General features: G+C 42.4%; 1 protein-coding gene across 1 annotated transcript; it reads right to left on the bottom strand.

Moving 5' to 3' along the window:
• Window positions 1-2,239: 2,239 nt before the first annotated feature.
• On the bottom strand, window positions 2,240-11,364 carry pld5 (phospholipase D family member 5). The gene is made up of 10 exons (XM_028409645.1): window positions 11,143-11,364; window positions 8,773-8,909; window positions 7,802-7,985; window positions 7,477-7,585; window positions 6,917-7,044; window positions 5,003-5,200; window positions 4,267-4,418; window positions 3,568-3,733; window positions 3,315-3,405; window positions 2,240-2,493 (listed from the first exon to the last, which is right to left on the bottom strand). The coding sequence occupies exons 1-10, from the start codon at window positions 11,173-11,175 to the stop codon at window positions 2,240-2,242; spliced, it is 1,452 nt and encodes a 483-aa protein (XP_028265446.1). The 5' UTR covers window positions 11,176-11,364.
• Between the last annotated feature and the right edge of the window lie 740 nt (window positions 11,365-12,104).

Below are 12,104 nucleotides of genomic sequence, written 5' to 3'. Positions count from 1 at the left end.
GTTGTCCGCTCACAAACTCATCAGTTTGAGTCAGTGTGCAGGCGTATCTGCATTTTGTCCCGCAGCTCACATCCTCCTTGGTCCTCTGCTGCAAAGGCATCTGCCGTCAGCCTCTCCCCCCTCCTCCTCCTCCTCTTCTCCCTCCTCCCCTTCTCCCTACTCCTCCCTGCCTCCCTTGCTCGTCACATAGAGTTAGAAGCACTGATGCATTTTCGATGTTTATAGGGATCTTTTTTTTTAAGTGACACTTTGGACACTATTTTAATTAAAGCGCTTCTAGAAATAGTCAAATACAAGATTCTTCTCTTTTGCAGCAGCTAGGGTGGAAAATAAAGCAGATAATTAAATGATCTAAAATATCATTGCCGGTACATGGTCTGTTACCATGGAGACGTCAGCCCCCCATCTTTTATAGAGCTAGTTTAGAGATCAGCAAAAGTCATGACAAAGATTAACACGATACTTTTCAGCCATAAAGGTGTGTTAACATATGAATCTGTGATGATGGTTTATAGTACTAACAAAGTTACCTAATATATGAGTTTACAATTAAATCCCTGGTTCTGCTCAAGGGGACCTGATCAGTGCTAAAAAAGTGTTATGATGAGATTCTAAGCTCAGAATTGTAGATTGCATTTAAACTAACACAATATGTCTATGTACAAAACCTTTAAACTACACTGTGCCAAGGTTTATAAGCCAAAAAGAGGCAATAGCACCATCTGATGTTAGAAACAGGAACAAATCTATGATAGATAGATAGATAGATAGATAGATAGATAGATAGATAGATAGATAGATAGATAGATAGATAGATAGATAGACGTTGCTTGCTGTCATGGTCACCGTGGGAAAGCTCATCAAGTTGTATGCTACTTGTGGCAATGCTGTGAAGATCATAACACCGTTGATAACCTTTCCTGCTTCAACCACATGGGACGAGCTACGCTGCTCGTGGTTAACCCCCACCGTCACACACAGCTGGAGTATGGGAGACCAGAGCACTTTCCTGTCCTTGCAGCTGTACATATACTTCTTGTTAACAAATCGCCCCTCTCTCAAGCTAACTCCTCCTACACACACACACGCTGTCCTGTATCCTGCACACTGACACACCGCCACAGGTACGCACACACACGTACTCACTGCCGTCCTCTTAAGAAGCATATACCAAATTAAAAAAACTAAAGCCCTAAAACAGTTGCATTTTATCCATATACGTATGCATGCAATGAAGATGACGTCTTGGAAACACAACATGATTCCTTGACCAAGAAACACTGATGCAAATTTCTGAGTTTTTATCTCGCAAATTTGTTACTACTAATAATAATAATCTCAGAATATTAGCCCCCCCCCCCCCCCCCCCCCTCCTCCTCTTCCGGGTCAGTATTTTATTTCTTACAGTGGCCCTAATACGCTGTTGTACTTTAATGTTTCAGTCACTGCAACTACTGTTGGTAATGTGTGTGTAATCCAGTGTTTTGTGTCCTTTTTGCCCCCTTGTGGTCTAAAACGGCTCCCGCACTTGCTCTGGCATTTCATCAGTCTGAATACACACATAGGTGATACACTAACTTTGTTCTTTTAATGACATAAAAGAGAGAGGGAAGCCCTTCATTTAAACCCTACAGTGTGAACTAACAGCAATGTAACTCATTTGTTCAGGCTTTCTGAGCAGAGCAACCTGCAGCTCACCATTGGCTCAGCCTCACTGTTGTATCTGTCTGAAGCACCTGACCTTGTCAGGTTGGTGTGTAAATGGTAGATGTGAGCTTCTCTGTGTTTCCCAGGACATAAAAATGAGACCGAGATAAAAAAAAAGAAAAAAAGTGCATTTATATAAAGACAGATGAAAAGTTTCAGAGAGATGTTAAAATACTGCATGAGCCCACTTGTATCATTCCAGCTGATGGCCATTAAAACACTTGTTTGTTTATAAAATACAAATTAAAAATACTAACTGTAAACTGTTTTAGTGAGTTTGATGGAGGCTTCACATACAGAGTATATTGTATTAGTAATGATCATATTGCTTATCTGAGTATATAGTCTGTATTTGAATATTGATTCAATATTCATGCAGCATTTCATGCTAACAGTCCATAATTAGATCAATGCTATATTTGTAATTCAAACATCACTTTGGCATACATGTTAAATCTATTTAAATAAATCTAATAGTGTAGGTCTACATTCATAGTTGTAAATCTATCATGTATAGAAAGACATTCTGTGCTTATAAAGACAGGGGGTGGTTCCACTCATGGTCCTCCACATGATACTTCCCCTGGTGTGAGTGTCTGTATTTGTCCTGCTGGTCCTTGTCTCCTTGAAGGCTCTTAGCGTAACGGGACCTCCAATCTCTTTCAAAAGCAGCTCTGACTTGATCCAGTACCGTCACTCCTCTGTCTTTGAGTCCGGTGTTCATCCTGACCACCAGCCCAACGCCTGCATTGACAGCAAAGTCGCTCCCGACCCAGTCCTGGTTCCCTGTGGACAGAAAGGACAGAGATATCACGTTAATAAGTTCTCTGTCATGTTTATACATTTATGAAGCCAGTCAGTTAAATCACACAACTTTCTTGAACGATGGTCATCTTGTGTTGGCAGTTTTAACACACTGTAAGGCCCTTTGATCAAGGCTCTAAAGACTCTAAGGAGAGAGAGGTGATCAGTCAGATCGTGTTCGGAGGTGGTGTGAGCTACACTGCAAAACAAAAAGAGAAGGTCGCTGTGTCCTTCTGTGCCTCAGTGGTGGGTGCTCATATTGTTGTTACTGTTGCTTTTTAAAAGGCATTTTGTCCACATCTTTTAATTTAGGTTGTAGTTTGACTTTGATTGTGTAGTGTGAGGATTGTGTACTCAGACTTAAAGGTAGGGTAGGAGATTTTGAAAACTCAGTGAGAGTCAGCCAGATTTTGAAAGTAAACACACGCCCCTTTCTCTCGGAGCTCACCCCGAAGCCACGCCTCCCAATCACATGGACGCTCATTACCTGAAGACGAGCTGTGGTCTGTGACTTCGGCCATCATGCACGTACCTCTCTGGTGCGCGCAGGGGCGCCTTGCAGGATTGGCTGATGTTTTTAGCATTTTATAGCTTCCACAGATGATTAATATTCTTCGTTTTAAAGCGAAACTGCCGAACTAATTGGTTGCTATCAGATTGTAAAGAGAAGTAATTTAACAAAAAGTGCATCAGAATGAAATCTCCTACCCTACCTTTAACCGAGAAACATGAGTAGTGTTTTTTTTATCTGGCTTATGGCAAGAAAACTCTTTAAACAATCATTAAAAATCAACAATTCTTACCTATGTAGACGCCATTGTCGGTCACCATGTATTTGTTGTGGTTCAGTCCATGTTGTAAGTCTTCATTCTGCTCCTTGTGACTAAAAAACCTCTGAAAAAAATAACAAAAGAGATGTATCTGCACATAAACAAAAATTAAATCAATCAACATGTGCATCATAATGAACTGGATAAGCTGTTGATACTCTATCATGTTTTCTGTGAACAGAACACAATCAGGATACGTTTCTACATCTTTTGTTTTGTCACTCACCACCTCCAGAGAACAGTTCTGAAGCTGTATGCACAGAGACTTTAGGGAGGTCACAAAGTTAAAAGTGAGGGGGTGAGTCTTCTTCCAGAAGCTTATCAGCAGGCGAACTCTGATGCCTCTCAGCACCACAGCCTCCCGGATCATCTCATCAATAGGTGACCAATACCTATTACAGCAGTGCAAACCTTATTAATAGATTAAGAATTTAGAGCCAGAGAAAAACCACATGCCACTTTTAGCATAGAAGGACACACATCTGAACATGGAAGTCACGTGAAACAGAACCTCATCTGTTCAATTATACACCTGCCAGATACAACTCATGGTTACTTCTCTGCTAACCACACATATGAATGCATTTGTGGACATACCACAGTATTCTATGTTTGCATTAATAGAGCATATGATTGTATTGGCTGATTTTCACAAGGCACACGTTTGTATATGTTTGTTTTTAACTGCAGCTGGCTTTAGCATAAAAATCGACTGGTTAAGGTTAGGCATTGAAAACAGTGTAGGGGTTGGTACATTCATAACATTACACAGACCATTACACCACTCGTGCATTCACCATTTTCGGGATAAGTTAAGGAATATGCTCAGTATTCTTTTTTTAAGGGTGAAAATATCAACCTCACGCAATGTTTTTCTGGTGAGCATGGATTGCATAAAAGACAATAAAAGTGCACACACACACACCTTGTGAGTGAAGTTCCTCTGAAGCTCCTGCTCACTAGAGGGAGGTAGTCTGTCACAGATATGAAGATAAACGTCTTTGCACTTTGGATGACTTGGCTGATCGCATCCACATCTCTGGTGCGGTCTTTGGGGCAGAAGAGTTCAGGAGAGGTCTACAGACACAGACACAGCTTTCAGACAAGTCTGCACCCAAAATGATGTCACAGGAGTCACAGACGAGGAGGTGACAGGTTTAAAAGGCTTTTAATGTTGTTTCGGTCCAACACGTTAATTTCCCAAAAGCCTCGGTGCAAAAAGGGGACAAAAAGCACAACAACGCACATTTTCCATTATTACTAGAGGAGGCGTTACACAAGAGCAGGTTGGAGCTGCCAGCAGCCTGTGACAGCACGGCTCTATTAGTTCCTATAGGATGATAAATGTGCTAAATGCAACTGATAAGTGTCTTGTCGCTTAGAGGGTAACAAGATTCATTACTGTCAAATTAGGCTGAGCTACTGAGATATTCAGACTCAAGATGCTCCTCAGCATGATATTAACATGATTAATCACCCCCTGTGTGTGCCTGTTATTAGTTTGAAATGAAATTTTTATAAAGACGTTCTCTATTGAGATCAGAGGTAGGAGTCTGGTGCCTCCAGAGGAATATAATATATAATATGGGCACATAAACATCTGCTGAATTGATGTGTAAACATGCTCCACGTCCCTGTAACAAAACAAAAATGTTCCTCACAGACACATAGGCAGTGGCCGGGGTGGCGTTGAGCTGCAGCTCCAGGGCCTGGTGCCTCCCGTAGAGGGCTGTAACTCTCTTCCACCAGATGGAGGGGATGTAGTCCCTCTCATGGAGCTGCCAGTAAAATGAAAAGACTCTGTGGAGGTCTAGAGCCAGGCAGCTGCAATTATATACCACCACCCCCAGTTCTTTCCTCTGCAGGGGGTGAGAGAGAAGCACACAGGAAGCGGTGATGCAGCAGAAAAGTACTTTGAATAAGTAAAAGAGAGCAAAGGTGGGTGGGGCTGCCTTTTGAGTGAGATGCTAACCATGCTCAGTGTCCTAGCTGAGAGTGTTAGCATGCTAATACAAGCTTTAAACCAAGCTGCTGAGGCTGGATATTTGGACAAATTAAGATTTTGATTATGATATTTGGCACACATATATGTTTCATTGACCCTAACAGACATTTGTAATGCAAAAAAACTGGTGTTTTTGCAGCCAGTGCCCCCTTGTGGCTGTGTGAATGTAAAGCATGTAAAATCTGCCATTAAAGATGAAGAGGCTTGTTGCAAAAAATTGCCTCATAACATAATAGACTATTATCTGTCTTCAGTCATGCAGACGTAATTATCTCTGCCTAGCACACAGAATATGGCAAACCTTCTATTATGTTCCTGCAGTGTGACGCTTTAAGCTTCAAGGTGTGGGTTGGGTCATCAGCAACTTCATTTTTTTAAACATATTTTCTGGCCTTCTGCCTTTAGTTATCATCAGAGGAATGCGGATGGCATGCAGCAGAGTGTGGAATCACATCTGCCCACTCTATCAAGAAAGTGCACCCCAGGTCATTGCCATCTTGCCAGTAGCAGAGTCCATCTTACTCCAAGTTATCCAATTATAGGCCAAGCAGTGGAGAAGCAACACCTACCTGTCAGTTAAAGATGCTGTCCTCTATATTATGCATAATTGTTATGTGCGATAATAATTAAAAAAGGTGCGTTGTGCACGGAAACTTTTTTTGTGTTTATGCTGTGAAGTTTAGGATTTCTCAACATAGCTGTTGGGGGGAATTAAGGCCTTTTGAAGCTTACCACCTAGTGGCCACTTGGGCAAGTGCATTTTTGTGCACTTCCACGTTAGCTTCCTTTTTAGGCACAAATTAATCTGCTGCTCGGTCTGGACCAAGACAACGGACAACCTGGCCGACAGACTGGTGTCACATCCACATCCCGAGTGCTAACACGGCTAGGAACACCTACATAAAAAGACAACATGAGGCAGCTGTTCTAAATATATTCTTGCCTGGTCATTAAGGACACAGCATAAATTTGTTTTGTGTTTATTCTAATTTAGTGTGTGCCCCAGCAGGAGGAGCAGCGAGGTTTCACTCTGCTGTGCAACCATGGAGAGTGAATTTCTGCCTCGCAATCAATTTGTTCCTTTTCTTTCCCACCTATCTGTCATTTCCTCTGTATAGAGTGCATATATAAATATGGGCACCCACATTAATGCTGTATCTGTGTCCATTTCATCCTTTCCCTCTGGCTCCTTAGTTAATTATGCTCAACAGTACCTCCAGCCTGTGCTAGAGCATTAAAAGCACCAGGGCAATCACTTTAAGTTACAGTATGCTAATGGTCCGTGGTTCCTCCTCTGTTGTGGATTACATATTAAATGAAAAGTGAAATGCTACTTGTCTTTCTCAGACAGCCATCTTAAATCATCCTGGATGCACATTAGGAGTTGCTGGAGTAACAGTATAAAGTGGTACAGGTGTATGGAGGAGCTATCCACACCCTGTGCTTTCATCGTTTCAAAAATTCTGTACGTCCAGCTTTTATTTTTAACTGTAGACTCACCCACACCTAACTAGTGAAGCTCATTTATCCTCAGTTCTAATTTTATACTGCTGCTTGTGTTTGTTGTTACCTTGGAGAGTGACCTCCAGTCCATATCAGCGCTCCCGATGTAAATGTGCTCCCGATCAACGATCCAGAATGAGGAGTGCAGTCCTCCTCTGGTAAAAGCGGTCATGTTAACAAAATGAACCTCTGCACCTGCGAGAAACAGAGACAGAAAGCAAGTAAAAAAGGAATGAGATGGAGAGAACAGTGGAAGTCTGCCAGCTGGCCTTGGGCTGTCTGACAGCTACACGTAGCCTGAGAGTTAAAGTCTATGACAGGGAAAAAACAACCAGTCGGATTGTGCACATTCAAGGTTTTTTGACCTTGATTGTGAAGTTTGGCAGATATGAAGGTTGACACACGGTGTGTGGTGGAGCTGCTGGGTGATGCTGCATGCTGTACATGCATCTGCTTTCCTTCAGGATTGCTGCATGCAACAGCAGTGACGGGCTGCTGCTGCTGCTGCTAAAAACAGCAGAATCCTCAAAATATTGTGAGGCAGAGGGTGTTTAAATCTTCAGTGTTGTTTGCTGCGGGGACATAACAAATAGCTTTTGTAAAATAAAAATGTGACAGCCGACTCACTGTGCACTGCCAGGCTCTTCAGTTCAGTAGAGTTTGTCAGACCGCTGGCAATCTTCAGTTTAACCCCCCGAGATTTCAGGCTGAGCAGCCTCTGGAACAAAAGCTGACCCTGAGGAAGAGAATGATGTTCTGTATTGCTGTAGGTAAGCACCCAGCAGTGTTGCTGGATGTCTCTTAGAAGGGCAACACTTACATCTCGGCAGGGTTAACCTCATTAAAAGACGACACAGATTTACTAGAAAATAATTGCATTTGCTCTCACAGAACACATGGGAAATGCAGTGGCTTCAGTGTTTTTGCAGCACTGTCTGTGATGACTTTATACCTGTTTGGCAGTGCTTGGTATTGTCTCCTGGTCCCAAGGGTTCAGGTTCCAGACAGGTGACACTATCTCTACTGAGTACTTTGCTTGGTCCAACAGTGTGTGAAAGCCAGCAGAGAGAGGAAGACGGGGTCTGCCATCCATGTGGAGAGAGAGGTCATCTGCAATATTCTCCACAAGCACGATGCTGACAGGAACAAGGTTTTTGAGTGTTAAGGTCAGCTTTAAGTAAGATATGAAGTGTTACTAATTTTACGGCAGTTTTTAGCCTAGCATGGAAGAAAAAGACAATTAAATGATCAGTTGAGACGTTTATTATTTGGAAAGATGGAGTTTATCTCAACGTGAGACTGTGAAGATCCTGGACAAATCAGAAGGTCTTAAAGGTAGGGTAGGAGATTTTATTCTGATTTTTTTTTTACAATCCTATAGCAACCCATTAGTTCGGCAGTTTCGCTTTAAAACGAAGAATATGAATCATCTGTGGAAGCTATAAAATGCTAAAAACATTAGCCACCAGAGAGGTACGTGCATGATGGCCGAAGTCACAGACTTCACTCGTCTTCAGGTAATGCGCGTCCATGTGATTGGGAGGCGTGGCTTCGGGGTGAGCTCCGAGAGAAAGGGGCGTGTGTTTTCTTTCAAAATCTGGCTGACTCTCACTGAGTTTTCAAAATCTCCTACCCTACCTTTAATGTGACCAGACTGAAATGTGCCATGGTGATGGCCATGTTGGTGTCTGTGACATTTATGACAATTTTTTTCTACAGCTTTTCTCAAAATAATCTTATAAGCTGATGGTAGATGAGGGAGGCTCAGGGTGGAGCACATGGGACACTAGTGTGCTCCACCCCTCAGGGTGGGGTGTTGTTAACTACAGTTAATAGTCAAGTGCTGGAAGAACTTTGCCTTTATTTTGAATAACCTGTTATTTCCCTGCCTTTATATGTTATTCCATCACACTTGCATCTTACCGACAGTCTTTGCTGCAGTTTTCCTCTGTGATTCCGTCCTCATCGTCCCCCCAGATGTCCACCGATGAGAAGATCAGAGCCAGCAGCACAGCAGAGCAGCAGAGGAGGGCAAAGATGGCGATGCACTTCTGCTGGGTCTGTAAGACGAGGAAGAGGCACACACAACAATCAGACCGGACATTTTATTAGTGGACTTTTTTTTTTTTACAGAATGCAGCAGCAGCTCATTCCCTGTTTGTCACAGTGGACAGTTAGTTTTGGATCAGTCCTCAGATGCTAATGTCCTCAGTCGATAACATTGATCAGAGGTTAGGATTCATGATCAATACAACAACTACTATGTCGACAGGAGATTTGACAACCAGTCTGCTGCAGAATTCAGCGCTCTGGAGCACAAATCCCCCGGCTACAGCAATCCCACTTTATGCCACAGAGCAGAGGACGAGTGAAGTGGAACGCTCTCCAGCCGAGAGCAAATTGATGCAACTATAAGGAACATTGGAAGGCTCTGCTTCATGCTTCTATGTATACCTCCTGCTTTGTTGTTCAAGCAACTCCCAGTTGAAAAAGGGGCTTTATGAGCACCGAGACAGGAATGCGACCAATATTACATTCATGATAAGCATTATTAAAGGTTATGTTTGTGTGCATACACTGTATGTGTGTGGAGCAGCTATAGGTGGTGTGATGTGGTCAGAGGTTATAACGCTGCAGCCCCGATCCTGCCTGAGGAGTTTTGATTTCCACAGTTTTAAAAGTGCAGTTAGGCACTTCTGTTTTGCTTACCAGCACAGATTTTCACCATCTCATTGCCCTGCCCTGTTTGGCTTTGTCGGGTTTGTGTGCTGTCAACATCACATTACACATTCTCTTCTGTTGTGTTCCATCAGTCAAGTGAATTGCATCCCACTGATAAGTTTGGTATCTTAAGCAGCAGTTTTTTTTATTTTCCACAGAAAGATGACTCCCAGGCACAACTTTTATAATGAGAACCTTAAATAAAATAAAAGCACTAGTCAGCATGGAGTCATGAAGAAGATGAGGGCTGGAGGTTGTTTGTCGACCTCCATCCCCTCCCACCCTTCTCCACTCTCTGTCTGTCTCAGGCAATGAGGCTGAAAGACTGGTGCCAGCCGGATGCACCTAACACTTCTCTGCTGTCCACAGAGGCCGGTGAGCTCTTCATTACATTTAGCAGAGTCAAGGACCAGGACTGACTTGTGGATGTGTACATGGCCGCAAGGAAATAAGGCTCCATGATACAGAACGAGGCTGACAGTGTGAGACAGGTCAGACACTCTCAGTACAGGAGCTACTGAGGCAGGAAGACACAGTTCAATAACAGATTTAGAACACAGAGCAACCTAAACTGACAGGATTCAAATGATTATTCAATTAGTTGGCTAATCCACAATTGCAAGAAAAAGAAAAAAGATCTCTGTGTATTCTCAGGATTATAAGCAACAAAGAGGTTTAGTGCTGAATGCTAACCAAGAGTAAAAAGATCATCTGCATTCTCAGACATCACAGGATTAACAGAAGAGTTTGTGATGCTCCACTGCTGCAGTGAGCAACGATTTTGTAGCTTATCCAGCAGATAATCATGCAACATGATTGCTGGATGTTTTCTGTTTGCCTGGTGATGAAAAATCACATATTGATGTGCTGTTTAAATCAACCAGAATCAGGCTGAGACTAAAGAGAAAGTACCAGACAGGGTCTTGGAACAGGTTCATCAATGTTTTCACTTTTTTCTGATATTACAAGAACTTTCAGCATTTAAAAAAATACGTATCTTAAGTAATGTATTATTCAAAAATATTAAACATGATCAGCTCTTCATTTCATTTTAAGTCAATAATTTGTAGGATAATCCATTTCTTTTGGAAGTAGTCAGGAAAATGTGCAGCAAGCTGGTCGGCTTAGTGGATCCCTCAGTAGATTTCCATTATCCTAACAAGACATATTTTTATTCTTCATTATCAGAATTGGTAGCTGTTTTATTTTATTGTTTGGAAACAAATTTGGGATGATGGGACTAAGAATTGGCAAACATTGTGATAAATACTAAAATTGTCATTTATCAATCAAAGAAGTAAAAACACTTAATTTGAGAATATCTACCAAAATAATCTCTAAAGCCTTCTATAGAAATAGTAGGTGGACGTTGATTTACACATCTTTGTTTTCAGCTCAAATGGAGAGAATTCAAGACTTCAATTAAATGAATCAGTCAGTCAGTGAGTCATTAGTGTAATGGAAGCTAGCAGAAAAAACCCAAACATTCAAATGCACTGAAATCCTTACAGACCAAATGAGGCTGCATATTAAATACAGAGTGAATAAAGTGCAGAGGGCTGTTATCGTCACCTTCACAGGCTCCTGTGTGGTTGGTCCGGCCATGAGAGCAGCACTCCTTCAAACTTCTGTGACAGGTGGGAAACAGCAGCCTAGGCACACATCGCTGTCTCTGTGGCTCTTCGTCTGTATCAGCCTGTCCTGATGTCCTCAGTCTTCACTGTCTTCATCTTGCTGCTCCCTCTCTTTGTGTGTGCACCTCAGCTCTGTACCGTGTCCTGACATGGTTCTTCCATTCCGTTTGTGTGTGTGTGTGTAAACTGTGTGTGCTGCTGAGTAGAGGTGGTTAGAAAGATGGAGAAAGACCAACCCCTCTCATTCAAATAGCCAATACAGAGCTGTAGCTCAGAGCTCCCCCCTCCTCTTGCTTCTCCCTCTGTATCTCCCTCTTTTATCTGCTTGGTGAACAAAACTCATCTGGCAGAAGGCAGTTGGTCCTGGCTTAGAGGGGTGGGCTGCTGAAACATGCCATTAGTGTGTGTGTGTGTGTGTGACAGCTGCAGCAGAACTCCCAAATCGTACACACACACAAATTTCCCCTCGCAATTTCCCCCTGGGATCAATAAAGTATTTCTGATTCTGACACACACATGCACAAATTTCACTAATTGAGCTCCTATTAACAGCTTCTATATGTAAGTCAGTAGCATTGTCTGATTTAACCCTTGCTGTGTTCAATCTTTGTGATAAAGAATAATAACCCAGTGAACCCATTCATGCTTCACTTTTACTGTACAGCTACATCTTACAGCTCTGCCTCTTCCTATTGCACAGGAGCACATTAAAGGGCCTCGATAAAAATATGCCAACCCTTTTATTCACCCCAACCCTTTCCTCACAGATGAACATTGCCTGATGGCAAAAGACAGCATATGCTGCTGACTGCAGGCAAGCTGCTGCTCTGTTTATGAGTCCAACAATGTATACAGAGAACCTGCCAGGATGGGAGGGGAATGAGGAAACACATTTACATG

Source organism: Parambassis ranga, chromosome 1, assembly GCF_900634625.1.
Source record: "Parambassis ranga chromosome 1, fParRan2.1, whole genome shotgun sequence".
NCBI lineage: Eukaryota > Metazoa > Chordata > Actinopteri > Ambassidae > Parambassis > Parambassis ranga.
Note: the sequence above shows the minus strand (reverse complement) of the source record. Positions and strands in the feature narration are given on the sequence as shown.

What these genes read in the sequence shown, in the direction of transcription:
- pld5 (XM_028409645.1), bottom strand. Translation starts at nt 11,175, where the DNA reads ATGGCCGGACCAACCACACAGGAGCCTGTGAAG. An exon ending in GAAGAGCCTGGCAGTGCACA is followed by an intron (nt 7,045 to 7,476) that starts GTGAGTCGGCTG and finishes TGTTTCTCGCAG; the next exon opens with GTGCAGAGGTTCATTTTGTT. An exon ending in AGAGGAACTTCACTCACAAG is followed by an intron (nt 3,734 to 4,266) that starts GTGTGTGTGTGT and finishes CTGCTGTAATAG; the next exon opens with GTATTGGTCACCTATTGATG.